Below are 14,839 nucleotides of genomic sequence, written 5' to 3'. Positions count from 1 at the left end.
GTGAAAAACAAAACTTCCTCATGTGAAAGGTAGCCCTTCTGAGATTAATGGACACTGATCACGTTTGGACCATGTGGCCAGTCTAGAGCCATGGAAGTGCTTTGAGGAATCCCCAAAGAGGACGATAATTGATGCTTTTGACACCAATGGATTCTAACAGCTTTTGGCAGCTAATGGACATCATGCAGCTCGGTTTGGGGAAGTGCCTGTCCAACCAGTCAGTGTTTGTGACAACTCTGATCTTCTTAACTTTGAACATCTGTTAAAACTGTGTCAGCAGGAAAACACGGTAGGAGAATGTCTGCTCAGAGCATGTGACTGGCCTCTCAGATGTCCTCTACTCACTGTGCTTTGTGCAGACAGAGGAAATGAAACAGAAGCCCAGCAGAGGTCATCTGCCCTCTCTCTAGTGTCCCTACCTGTGGTCACGGCACTAAAACCAAACCCGTTGCCGTCGAGTCAATTCTGACTCATAGCAACCCTATAGGACAGAGTAAAACTGCCCCATAGGGTTTCCAGGGAGCAGCTGGTGGATCCGAACTGCCAACCTTTTGGTTAGCAGCAGAGCTCTTAACCACAGTACCACTAGGGCTCCAGTAACGGCACTAGGAAGAGGGATTTAAGCCAAATTATGTATCCACTTCTGGGTATCATTCTCTTTCTTAGCACACATTTAGAGCAGGAGGCTTTTGAGGGTTAGGATAGTATCCACCTTACCTGTGCGGCCCCAGCAGGCCACCAGATTAAGTAACTTGTCTAAAGCCACATATTTAGTAAGTGGAGGACTTTGGCAGTCAGGCTCTGTACACTGTAACACTGTACTGTTTACCAACAGGTTCTATTTTCTTCTCTTGGGCACTTTTCCAGGCACAAAAATGGGCTCATTCATTGCATGACTGTAAAGACGTGCACAAGATGGTCAGTTCTGGAATAAAGAAGCCAAAGGACTTCTGATGGGGTTACCGACCCTGGCCCAGTGTTAGGCAGAGTAGTGGTGTGGCTAGAAATGGTCCTCCCCTCTCCCTCTCTTCTAAGCTGGCCCCTCCTTCTTGGGGGTAGGTCCTCTGCTCTAGGGGAAGCCTCTGCTATGCTGTGTTTTGTGGACACAATGTATGTGTCTTGGGCCCCGTGTGTAAGAAACAATCTTGAAATAAAGTTGACACCAGGGAATTGAGGTGCATGGAAGACACTGGATTGGTGTGGTACCACCCTTTGTGGAGATTGACTTTTTTTTATTAACACAGGCTACTGTCAAAAAGAATTTACGATCCCCAATCTTGGCTGAATTATTGGGTCTACTCTTCAGCTCCCTCTCTCATCTCACACAGTATTGGTCCTAAACTTTTTTTGCTTTCCTCAGGCTGTCTTATACTTCTGAGGGTGATTTCTGCTTCCTCTTTACACAGACAGATACAGGTTATCAATATGAACTTCTTCAACTTTTCTTCGGTGGTATTCATTATGTTATTTTGTTGTTGTTAAAAGCCACTAAGACTTTGGTTTTGTTTGTCAGCACAGCATAGTTTAGCCTATCTTAACTAATAATCTATCCCTTTGCCAAACAAATATGTTACATCCATACCCATCATTTTTGCCTTCTAGCCTTTCTCAGAGAAAAAGCTATCCCTCCAACTGTCCTAATCTTTACAAATACTCCTGATCAAAGTCCTCCAGTGGCTTCCTGTTGCTCTTAAAAAGGAAAGATATCAAAATCCTTTAGCATGGTCACAAGACTGGCCCCTGTCTGCTTCTTTAGCCTCATCTCATACTCCAACACCCTCGTGTCCTCTGACTTGGTCACATTTACCTTATTCCGGTTCTTCTTCTTCTTTTTTTTTTTAAGTAATAACTTTATTATGTTTTTGGTGAAGGTTTACACAGCACTTTAGGCTCCCATTCAAAAATTTCTACACAAGTTGTTCAGTGACATTGGTTACATTCTTCATAATGCATGGACAAACATTTTCCTTATTTCTGTTCTGGTTTTTGCATTTCCATTAACCTAGTTCCCTTGCTCCTTACATTCTCATCTTTGTTTTAAAGTAATTATTGGCTGTCTGGTCTCATAGAGGTAATTTTTTTAAAGGAGCATAAAACTTACAGGTGATATTCATTATTTTTTGAACCAGTTTGTTATTTAGCTACAAGGTGATCTCGGGTTAGTTTCGGTTCAAAGTTTGAAGAGTATCTCAGGGCAATAGTCTTGGGGGGTCCTCCAGTCTCAAACAGTTCAGTAGGTCTTTTTTTTTTTTTTTTTTTTTTTTTTAAAGGAATTTGAGGTTCTGTTCCAATCAGGATCCATCTGTTGTGGACCTGATTATTCCAGTTCCTCTTGTAAGCCATGTTTTTTCTCACTACAGAGCCTTTGAACATGCTGTTCTCGCTGCCAGAAACACCCTCCCATCTCTGGTTGACTTTTTTTCCCCACTCTTTAGCTCTCAGCACAAGCATCAGATCCTCAAAGAAGCTTCCCTGACCTCTCTGATTTGGTCACGTCTACCTTTAGAAGTTCTCATTCTATCATGTTTCTCTCCTTTATAGCACTCACTGCATTACAACAGTTTATTTTTGTGATGTTTTGATCAATGTCCGTCTTCCCCATTAGACTACAAACTCTATGATGGATGAGGTCACGTCATATTCTTTCGCCACCATGTCTCCAGTGATTAGCACAGCACACTTTATAGTCACTCAGTGAAAGCTTTTTGAATGTATAATGAAGGTATATAACCACTATCTAATATGAATTTTATCTATTGAAATTTAAATTGATTAAAGATTTTTTAAAAATTAAAAATTCAGTTCCTTCATCACACTAGCCACATTTCAAGTGATAATTAGCCCCATGTGGCTAGTGGCTACCATGTTGGACAACAGAGAATAGAACATTTCCATCATCACAGAAAGTTCTAATGGATAGAGCTGGTAGTATAGAGTCCAAGTGCCGATTCATGACATGTAACACCCTTTGGGGCCTGGCTCTTGACAACCTTCTCAGTCTGTTTCTTTCTCAACAATGATACAGCCACAGGGAAACATTCATAACATTGTAAATAGATTCCCTGAATATGCTACTCTTCCTTGGGTATCTGTGACTTTTCACTTTCATCTCTCTCCCTGAATTGTCTACCCTCACCTTTTTTCTCTGCCTCATCTGTCATCCCATAAAGCATTGTCTCATCGTTTAAGCCCCATCACAAGCATTTGTACTTCTAGGGAACTTCTCCTGAGGTCCCAGACAGAGATGGTCAGTGCTTCCTTTGTCCTCCATGCTGCCCCTCTCCACTCCTGTGTGCCCTGCTCAGGCAGCAGTGTAACCCTTTGTTCACACACCTTTCTCCATTGCTACATGAGCCCCTCAGAGCAAGGCCTGGATCTGTGTCTTGATCTTGGTTTTCTCAGTATCCCTGGTGCTCAGCACAGAGCTAGTGATGTGGGAGGCATCAGTGAATGTTTGGTAAATGATGACTGTATAAATTAATGAAAATCATAAGTGGTTTCATTTCCTTAATACAAAGAACTATGTTACTGAGACAGGGCTAGTGACAGTTGCCCCCCCCACTCCACACTCCTTCCCCTCTCTATGGTCCTGTCCTAGGGTCTTTATTTCATGTGAGACTAGTTTTCTTACGAATAACCTAGGGAGCTTGGCAGAGACAGGTAAGGGCAACTCAGAAGTTCCAGGGTCCAGAAGGCTGGAGGAGTGGAGCTACTTCCTGAGGAGAGTGGGGGTCTCATCAGTTGGCTGGCACCATGACTACAGTCCCCCAAATCAAGAATGGGGTGTAAAGGGCAACAGAGACTCAAACCATATCCCAAGATGCTAGAACTAGGGACCTCCTGAAAGTCTGGAAGAGGTAACTGCTATGAAATCTCCTTTGCTCAGCCAGTGAAGTACTTTAAGGACTCTCCCCTATGCAGAGGCCCCCTCTGTTACAGTTGTGGACATCTGCCCCCAGCTCACCCACTACTGCATCTTTGGGTGCCTGGTAGGCTGAGCTCTGTGTCATAATTGGTGGTTAAAACAATTTGTCAGATGGAACTAACTGCCCTTGTTGGTGACACTGCCTGATCATAGACATATAGATATACTTTCTGCAATGGGGGAAGTATATTTTGAAAAAAAAAGAAATGTGTTTTTCTCTTTGCCTTTTTTTAGTACCAAACCTTTGCTTAGTTATGTCCAAGGGAGCCCATCTGCTTTACAGGTGGAGTTAAGGCCTCTATCATGCAAAATGGGACTTTCTGGGTCTCTTTGCCCCATTCTCTTTTGGCAGTTAAACTTGGAGGACTCATGTAAAGTTCTCCTCCAGAGAATATAAGATTCACCTGATCCTGGTAGATTCACCTGATCCAGGCAGACCTGGAGTCAGGAAGAAGGAAGAGATGATGTAGGAGAAGTAAAGGAAAAGACCACCTCTGTAAGTCTAAGGATGAAGAAGAGACAAACAGGAGAGAGAGGAAGGGGTGAGGTTGCAGATCTCAGATAATGTGTCTTCTGTTAGATAAGGTGAGTGCAGCACTAAGGGTTGGGGACTGTGTTTGAGTCTCTGTTACTGATCACTAAGCACTGACCAATGGGTGCCAGACACTGGGTTCCCTTTATAGGTGCATCCTGGGGCCCAGCTGAGCCTAAATTGGGATTCAGAGACTGGTTGGGTCATCCCATTTGGTGGAGCTGGAAGACCTGGGAGCATTTATTTAGAGTTGGTGCGAGAGGGGAGAAGAGGGCCTTTGAGAAGGATGTTTAGGCATGATTCCCCGGGAGACAGAAAGAGATGGAGAAGACAGCAAGGTGTCTGTTATCTAAACAGGCCCTGGAGGAGAAGACCAAGGCCTGTATATATATATACATACAGAGGCTGCAGACTAAGGCTGGAGGGATTGCTTTCTTTAGCGGTGGGGTACCATCAGATTTACTTCTGAGCCTAGATATTTGTTACTCAGCAAGGAGGAGAGTGTCTTATCCGTGTTTCTTCATGAGTCAAGCTTGGCTTCTGAAAGGACTGTGAAGACTGGGATAGAGTGAGAGGGGTAATAGAAATGTCCTGAAGTCATGTGGGGAGAGACTGTAAACCAGTGAAATGTATATATTAATATCACCTCATTTATACCATGGTTAGTCCTAAGGATGAGACACACATACTTTATTCCATTTGATTCTCATCCTAATCCTATGAAGACATTATTATCCCAACTTTACAGGTGAGGAAAGTGAGACACAGAGACACTAAATGACTTACTCAAGTGACCCCATGAATAAGTGATGGAGCCATGGTTGAAACTCAGAATTTTCTTACCTACATCTTCAACACTGACTCGGAAGCATCATAGTTAAGATTTCAACTGACACATCCACCTGCATTATCAGGGAGGCTGAGTTCTTAAAGCAGAGGTCATGGAGAACAACCATACTCTCACACTTTGGACTTTCAGGGAGAAATTTTAGGCTATATGGATGGTCCTTACCCCGGGGCACAGTTCTAGCATTCGTTGGAGAGATAACAAAGAAAGACAAGCTAAGTAATATCTCTGGGGGCTAGAAAGATTCCCATAGTCCCAAGGAAGGAAGAGATCATTGAACGACAGCAATGATGTTAACCCTTGGAGTTGCACAGAACGTTACAGTCTCCCAAGCATTTTCTCTCATATCATTTCATTTGAAAGTTCACAAAAAACTGTAAGCAAGAGCTTATATGCCCATTTTACAGATGGGGAATGAGGCCCAGAGAACTTCAGTGACTTTCCCAAGATCATATAGCTAGTAAGTGTAAGAATCAGACTAGAAGTCTGGTCTCCTGACACCCAGTCCAGGATTCTTTCCCCTTTACCAGGTGGTCTCTTTTGCACTGGTGGGATAGTCATCTTTACCTAACATAGGCTGGTGTCATGACTGAGCCAGGCAGAGGGCCAGACATTAGGGTGGTGCCTGAAGAGAGGCAAACATTCCAGTGAAGGACATGGTTCAGGGTGCTGGACCAGCCACAGAGCTGTACCCACCTTATTTAGATCTGTTCATTTCATGGGCATATAGGCCAATTCTACATTAGAATTTCCCAAATAGTGACACATGGAAAACTAGTTTCACTAGATGTTCCATGAGGATAATAGTTCTGTGGTTAAGTGATACGTATTGTACCCTTCTTCTTTCAGAGTATCAATGCATGTTAAAGACTCTAAAATATCTTTCAGCAAAGAAATCTATTTGACTCTTCTTAACTCAGGGTCTCCAAATTTACTTGAACACAGAGTCCTTTTTTGGGTAACGCCTATTAATAGCCTGTGGAACTGCCAAGAACAACTGGTTTGCTTTAGTCACTGAATTAATGGGTTTATTTGACATCATGTGGGCAGAGCCTTAGGGATTTTTTATGGTTTTATATTCCCGTCTTAAGACTCATGTATATATATATCAGGTCTAAAAGGCAATATATCTGTAAATAGGACTTGGTGCTAGTCATTTCATACTCGAAGACCTGGGGTTAGAATGGGCCCACGTAAGCATGCTTATGTTTACAAATTAAAAATGAAAGTCTATCATACTATTAATACGGCCTTTTTAATATTAGGTATCTTCACTGGTAATTTACGATAAATGTCAAAGAAAACTATCAGTATGTCTGCTGTTGCATGATAGTGTACCCAGTTTGAGAGAATTTATCCATTAGAGGTCTTTGAAATGAGCCAGGCTGACATTTTATGCAGATTGTTTATCATCTTCCTACCTGTGGATTACAGCAGACACTTGACATTCATGATGAGTATTTCCTGAGACCTTTATGACACCCCTAAGTGGCAAATACCACTAGAGCAAATAATTTTCCCTCATAAAACCTTTTTATTCTCTCCCAGCCCGTCATGTTCATGGAGTGTTCTTCTTTTTCTTCTAATTCATTACCAGGGCTGTTTTGTACTTGGTAATTGACAATGAGAGGGAACGTGTAGCTATGTGATGGCAGCCAGACTTCTGGACTAGTTGAGTGACTTTACCCTCAATGACAGTTTTGCTAGGAGATTTGAATTTATGTTTCAGAAAAATGATGAATGCCTACATGTTATGGACTGACCTTTGGAAGTGCTCAATGAATAGCCAAAGCTGTGAATGTAAAATCTGCAAATGCTAACTAAACATCTCCTGTTCTTTGGGTTTTCAAAGACATCTTCACCTTTCACTCCATGCTGGGAGGTAGGAGGATACTTTGGATTGGGGAAGGAAGGAAGGAAATGCTTGTGGTTCTTGGAACTCAGACTCATCTTTACCATTGCCAGTCTCTTACAGCAGGGTTCCCTGGAACACCAAGGCCATGGATATCTGAGCAGCTTCAGGAAGTGATTGCTGTGCTTTGGGGAAAAACCTCAGTGAGCTCTTGGGTTAGGCTGAAAACTGAGTTTCCCAGAGTTAAGAAAACATGGTTGTAATTGCAGTTGCATCCTGGTTCCCCACCCCAGCAACTCTGTGCTTTCTAATATTAATCTCTGAGGTTACCTTTTCAGTGTTTCATCCATTTTATCTTTGGGACTCAGAGTCTTAGAAAAAAGCTATTTTTCTTGAAATTTGTGATTATTATTGAAATAAAAAGGGTAGGAATATTTTATTAAACTTGGAATCTCTCTCTCTAGATGAATTCCACAGATATATGTGGTTCATTGGTAGTTGGTTTACCCCACCCAAAGTAAGATAATCAGGGCAGGCAGGAAATGCCTCAGAGGCTAATTTGGGGGCATTAAAAATATCATTCCATTTTGACTATGTGAAATAGCTGAGGGAGAAAAAACAAAAAACCCTCAAAGATTGATCAGCCATCTTGCTTATATGAAAAACACATTGATATTTAAAGACATGAATCTTCGAAGCTCTCCAGTTTTTAGCAGGATAAATGATATCATCTAACATTAGAGCAGATTCTAAAGACTCCAGAGTAGATCCAAAGTGGAAACATAATTGAGTTTTGCTCTTTAGGACTTCAACCTGACCAGCCTCTGGGTGTCTGAGAACTACTGAGCGCCAGTGGCCATTAAAGACGCCTTGATATTGATGGAGAAGGTGGGACGAGCTTACTCTTGAGAAAGTCTACTTGAGCTTTCTACCAGGGACTTTTATATGCCTTTGGAGTGAAATTTCTCTAAGCCTCCCAGGTCCATGGGTCCACAAAGCCTCTACACTAAAACATTTTCTGCCTAAATAGTTCCCAGGAACAGAGAGAAGCTCAATAAATGCTATTGAAAGACCTGAGTAATGTGTGTCTCATGAACACTTGGGAATTGGCACTCTGTGACACTGTCCCTGCTGGTGATTTGGAGACTAGAGTCTCTTCTGTTCTCCAGGCCCAAGACCTATTCATGAATTACTGCCATTGTTCCTCTCTTTCTCTCCTGCTGGGCTGGGAATGGAGGTGGGAGAGAGTGGTGAGAGGGACTCTGAGCAGTCCTGTAAAGCTGCCTAGAGAGAAGTAGGATAACTGGTGTCATCACAGTCACCTTGTGGGGACATAAAATATGAATGAGCACAAAACAAGGCCAGCAGCCCCATGCGGCCGGAAGGCCAGGACAAGTGGGGAAGCTTACCTTCTTGACTTCGTATTTAATGGCGAGTTTAATCCTGCTCAGACTCGGACGTTGGTGGTCAGACCAGACTTGGAAGTTCACGTCACCATTTAAAATCGCTTCCACCTCTTCTGTGTCTCGGCACAGGTCCAGCACGCCCACCACAAAATCCTTGCATTGCATAGATAACTTCCTGTAATCATTCTAACAGAATAAAGAGAAATCAGGGGTGTGTCACACCAAGTCCCACAGATCGGCTTGTCCAGCACAGCAGGGTCGATCATCAACTGTCCACCAAGTGTGAGCTTATTGTGTGCATTGTAACCAACAGGATGTGGTTACACAACAATCTAGAGGACCATCTAGGCCAGTATTTGTCAAGGTGTGTCCATGGGCTACCTGCATCGGAGTTACCTTGGGTACGTGCTAAAATTGCAGATTCCCAGGCCTTGCACCAAGCTTGTTGAATCAGAATTCCTGGGAGTAGGGCCAGGAATCTGTCTTTTAACTTTGCTCTCAAGGTTATTCTGATGCCTACCAAAGCATCTGCAGGGCTCTCTCAAAGCAGCCATTCTCTGTGCCCAATTCTGAGTCATGAGATGGACCAGTAATAAGGACATGAACTTCTAAGACTGATGGAAATAACACTTCACTTGTTTACTACCAACTTATAATAGTGACTGTTTCACACAGGAAGTTTACTAGAAAGATATGCCTGATATGCTAAAATTGGAAAAAAAAAAAAAAAAGGACCTATGCATGTTTTCCTTTTATGTTCCAGAAAATCTACTTATAAATTACAGATTTAAAAATCGAACACAATTTGAACCTAACAAGATCTTGTCTCACCACAAAGCCTTTTGTACAGCGAATGATTAATTTATCTGTCTGCTGAGTAAACATTTTTAGACCTTGACCTTTTTTATTTATTTTTTAAACGAGTTGTCCCTGGATTTCCCTCTTCCTCTCTCTACACATACCTTTCTGAATTATCTTTAAGAGGCTGACTTCCTTTTCTTGTGATATGCCAACATCTCTGACCTCCAAACAGACTGCTTAAATTCCAGATAATGATCCAAAATGTTGGCCAAAAGAATGTTTCTTGTCACCGTCATACTACTACTTCCCCAAAATATTTCCCCCTAAAGGTTTCCGTGCTGGTTTCTTCGTTGAAATAAGTCTATCAGAAACTACACAAAAGCCAGATGTGACTTTAAATGTTAAACAGTAGTTGGCAAAAAGGAGTGCGCTTGTGCTGGATTCCTCAGCAAATAGGCGGGAGCTTGACAAGCTGCAGAAGTTCAACCATTTTTCTGAATTAGTGATTCTTCTTCTAGAGCGGCTGCATCAAAATGCCACTTTACATTAGAGAAAAGGGTAAGTAAATGTATGCCAGGACAAGGAAAAGGAGCAAGAAAATGTTTTCAGATGTGAGTGGCTGCCCTTAAATGTTGTATACAATTTAGGTAGAAGACGGGGTTTTCAGAAATTCTGGATAGAAAAATCAGCTCAGGCAGATTGTCATGGAAAAAAAATTTCCGGTAGGATATTAGGAGCCTTCTAGATCTTGGCATCTAGTTCAGGGCTGGGTGGTGACAGAAGAGTTATGCTTTGTGTGCCCTCCATCCCTAAAAACCGACCATCTATCTACCCATCATCCATCCTTCCCTTCTTTCCCTTCCTTCCTTCCTGTCTAGCTCACTTCCTCTGGGATACTACTGCAGCAATCCTTTGATTCCACCAGACCTACAAGCCATTTAACACGCTGCCTTTTCACTAGTTTCCATCTCCCTTGGATCCCTGTCCCTCCTTACAGAGCTTAAATTCCATGGTCAGTCATTATAATGATCCCTGCACATGTCATTAACTCTCTTGCTCTCTTCTTATTTCACTGTCCTCACTGGATAAAAGCCCCACTCGGTTGAGGCTAACTCTCCACTGCTCTGCTCCTGCCACTGCACGGTAAATGTGGCGAGAGAACACACAACTGCACTGATTGGCCATGCTCTAAACTCATTAGCACCAACCTCATGTGGTCCTTAGTGCTCCTGGGAAATTTTCTCTTCTACTCTTCCAAACAAGTGTTTCATACCTTCTCTTATCCTCAGTCTTCTAACACTTCCTCCCCCTCCTCATTTTCAGATGAGGACCTTGTGTCTTATTTTATTGAGAAAATAGAAGCCATCAGAAGAAAAACTCTATATTCTCCCATCATCATATTTGCCTTCATGCATTTGTGCTCATGTACTCTGTTTCCCTCTTGCTACTTTGGATGAACTTACCCTGCTTCTATCTAAGGCCAGCTTCTCCACCTGTGCCCTAGATATCATCCCCTTATGTCTTCTCAAGGACATGGCTCCTGCAATCTTCCTTTCTTTCTACTGCATTGTCAATTTCTCCCTTTGTCCACTGGCTCAGCATACAAACATGCTGTTATTTCTCTTGTCTTAAACAATGAAATTTCTCTTGAGCCCACTTCTCCCTCCAGCTGTTACTCATTTTTTGTTCCTTTTTATAGCAAAACTCTTCAATACAGTTGTCTACACTTACTGTTTCCAATTGCCTTTTTGTCCCATTCAGTAAGGCTTTCACACTTATTGACTCCAATGAGACTGTTCTTGTCAAGGTCACAAATGACTTTCATGTTACTAAATTCAGTGGTTGGTTCTCAGCCATCATCTTACATGACCTATCAAGTGCTTTGACTATAGCTGATCATTTACTCCTCCTTGATATACATTCTTCACTTGGCTTTCAGCATAGTGTACTGTGTTTTTTATTCCTGAATGACTACTCTTCCGAACTCTTTGTTGATTAATTCTCTGACCTCTTAGTGTTCTAATACTCCAAAGACATGCCCAGTCCTTGGAATTATCATTTTATCTATTTACACTCAATCCCTTAGTGATCTTTTCTGGTGCAGTGGCTTTCAACATTATCCATATGCTGGTGACTACAACATTTGTATTTCTAGTTCAGACTTTTCCCTTGATCTTCAGACTCATGTATCCAACAGTTGACTTGATATCTCTACTTGTATGTATAATAAGTGTCTTAGTTACCTAGTGCTGCTGTAACAGAAATAACACAAGTGGATGGCTTTAACAAAGAGAAATTTATTTCTTCACAGTAAGGTAGGCTAAAAGTCCAAATTCAGGGCATCAGTCCCAGGGGAAGGCTTTCTCTCTCTGTTGGCCTTCTCATCAATCTTCCCCCAGACTAGGAGCTTCTCCACACAGGGATGCTGGGTCCAAAGGACACGCTTTGCTCCCAGCACTGCTTTCTTGGTGGTATGAGGTCCCCAGCTATCTGCTTGGTTCCCTTTCCTTTTATCTCTTGTAAGACAAAAGTTGGTGCAGGCAGGCCACACCCCAGGGAAACTCCCTTTACATTGGATCAGGGATGTGACCTTAGTAAGGGTGTTACAGTCCCACCCTAATCTCTTTAACATAAATTTACAATCACAAAATGGAGGACAACCACACAATACTGGGAATCATGGCTTAGCCAAATTGATACACTTATTTTTGGGGGGACACAATTCAATCCATGACAATAAGCATTTCAAACTTGAAGACTATTCTGGATCTAGTCTTCTTCACCTTATTTAGTTTCCGTATCTTTCTGGTTGCTCAGGTTAAAAAAAAAAAGTCTTAGATTTATCCCTAAATCTCTTCTTATCATACCCTCCATGTAATTCAGTAGCAAATCCTGTCAGCGCTGACATCCAAATATATTCATAATATGATGTCTTCTCACCAATTCATTGTTTCTACTTTGGTCCAAACCATTGTCATCTCTTGCTTGGACTAACCAAGAACATTCTAACTGGTCTCCTTGGTTCTGCCCTTGATCCCTATAGTCTGTTCTCCACACAGTAGTCAGAGGGATACTTTAAAAAAAATTAGATCATAGCACTGCTCTGCTCAAACCCTCCAATTGTTGCTCAGTCACTCAAATAAAAGCCAAGACATTATACTGGCCTACAAGGACATACATTAACTAGCCTCCCCATTTTCTCCCTGATTTATTTTCTATGGTTCTCCTCTTCAGTCTACTGCAGCCACTCTGGCCTCCCTGCTATTCTTCAAACACACTTGGCATAGACTGGGCCTTTGTATAACTGTTGCCTTTGACTGGAATGCAATTTTCCCAGATTCTGCACGGACAACTCTCTCAACTCCTTTAGGTCTTTGCTCAAACATAATTTGCTCAGTGACACCTTCCCTGACTATCTTTAAAAAATTTATAACCCTCCTCTGCTCCCTCTTACTTGTCCTTGATTTTTTTTCTTCCTAATACTTACGACCATCTGATGTACTATATATTTTTACTTTATTGTATTTATTGTCCTTGTTGACATCTCCCACTAGAATGTAAGCTTTCTGAGGGCAGGGATTTTTTTTTTTTCTGTTTTGTTCACAGATGTATCCCTAGATCCTAGAACATTTCCTAGAACATGATAGGTGCTCAATAAATACTTTCAGTCAATTAGAACAGTGAACCTGTCTAAGATGACATAACTACTAAGTGGTAGAGCCAAGATTCAAAACAGGTTGGTCAGACCCAAATTCTGTTCTTTTCCCTCACATACTTTTGCTTCTTGGCAAGCACACTCTGAAAACTAAAGGCTCAGTTGGGGCTGACTGTTAGTTAACTGGGGAAATAAAGATTGGCAGGTGTATGGATATTGAAACTCCAGAAGACTCTTAGAGTATAGTATGTAAGCACACAGGTGTTGCAGTCAGAAGGACCTGGGGTTTGAACTCCTATTCTACTACTTGCCAGTTATGGGGAATTGAGAAAAGCATTTTAACTCTTCTGCATTTCAGTTTCACATCTGTAATAGTATATGCATCATAGAATCATTGGGAGAATTCTATACCAAAATAATGTAAAATGCTTAGTTTAGTGCATAATAAAAAAAATACAAATAAAATAAATCAAAACCTAAATCATAATAATAATTGACAATAAAAATAAAACCAGTAACTGGCTATTTTTGTAATTGTTGTAGCCTCATTTTGATTTTAAACTCCTGACCTCTTGTCTTTTGTGATTTTTAATTAATAGAGTGGGAGCGAGACTGGTCCATGAGTAGGAGAAGAGAAAACACTGGCGAAATCCCGTAAACACTGGAGAAATTTTGATTGTTCTTTCTCTCACATGCCAGATGTAATCCATATTTCAAAAATATATTCTAAATCTGTTCACTTCTCTTTCTCTCGGCTACCACCAGCCCAGTCTAAGCCACTGTTCTTTCATTATATCTTTGCTGGAAGACCCGCTTCTACGCTGAGGCTACACTATAGTCCAATTTCTACTTCATAGCTAGAGTGCATTTTTTAACAGCTTTCTTGAAGTGTAAGGACCTTTGTAGTACAATGGTTAAGTGCTTGGCTGCTAACTAAAAGGCTGACAGTTTGAACCCATCAGTGGCGCTGCAGGAGAAAAGACTTGATCTGTTCCTGTAAAGATTACAGCCTAGGAAATTCAAAGGGCAGTTCTCCTCTGTCACATGAGTTGGAATTAACTGGATGGCACCTAACAACAGCACTGAAGTATACCTGACATGCAGTAAACTGCACGTACTGAAAGTATACGATTTGATAATATGTATATACCTCTGAAACCATCACAAAAATGAAGGTAATGAATCTATCCCTCATCCCAAAAGTTTCCTCATGCCCCTTTGAAATTATTCTCTTCTGTTCCTCCCTGTATCTCCCCAACCACTGATCTTTCTCCCTAAACATATGTTTATTTCTTTGTTCTACTTTATATTTTTTATTAATATTAACAAATTGCCGTCCCCAACTTTCAATGCATCTTTTCACCCTCCACCAACAGTTTAACCCACTGCCGTGGAGTCGATTCCGACTCATAACGACCCTATAGTAGGACAGAGTAGAACTGCCCCATAAGGTTTCCAAGGCTATAAATCTTTACAGAAGCAGACTGCCACAAGTTTCTCCCATGGAGTAGCTGCTGGGTTCGAACTGCTGATCTTTTGGTTAGCAGCCGAGTGCTTTTTTTTTTAATTTTTATTTTTTCCCATACAAAAATTTATACATACATTGTTATGTGGCTCTAATTGCTCTCCCCATACTGTGACAGACCACTCCTCTTTTCCACCCCTGATTTCCCATGTCCATTCAACCAGCTCCTAACCCTCTCTGCCTTCCCATCTCACCTCTGCACAGAAGCTGCCGGCTTAATCTCTTGCATCTACTTGAGCTAAGAGGCACACTCCTCATGAGTATAGCTTTATATCCCACAGTCCAGTCCAATCCCT

The 14,839-nt window shown here is 41.7% G+C and overlaps 1 protein-coding gene across 5 annotated transcripts in view; it reads right to left on the bottom strand.

Moving 5' to 3' along the window:
• TRPC7 (transient receptor potential cation channel subfamily C member 7) overlaps positions 1-14,839 on the bottom strand; it is a 182,335-nt gene that overhangs the window by 108,251 nt on the left and 59,245 nt on the right. For 3 of the 5 annotated variants that reach the window (XM_004384691.1, XM_004384695.3, XM_004384694.3), the window contains one exon: positions 8,566-8,748. The exons of the other annotated variants lie outside the window; for them this stretch is intronic. In XM_004384691.1, the coding sequence (XP_004384748.1) occupies positions 8,566-8,748 (183 nt within the window). The remainder of the gene's footprint in view (positions 1-8,565; positions 8,749-14,839) is intronic. 5 annotated transcript variants of the gene reach the window in all.

Source organism: Trichechus manatus, unplaced genomic scaffold (genome assembly GCF_000243295.1).
Source record: "Trichechus manatus latirostris isolate Lorelei unplaced genomic scaffold, TriManLat1.0 scaffold00127, whole genome shotgun sequence".
Taxonomy (NCBI): Eukaryota; Metazoa; Chordata; class Mammalia; order Sirenia; family Trichechidae; genus Trichechus; species Trichechus manatus.
This window is presented reverse-complemented; position numbering and strand designations above follow the sequence as displayed.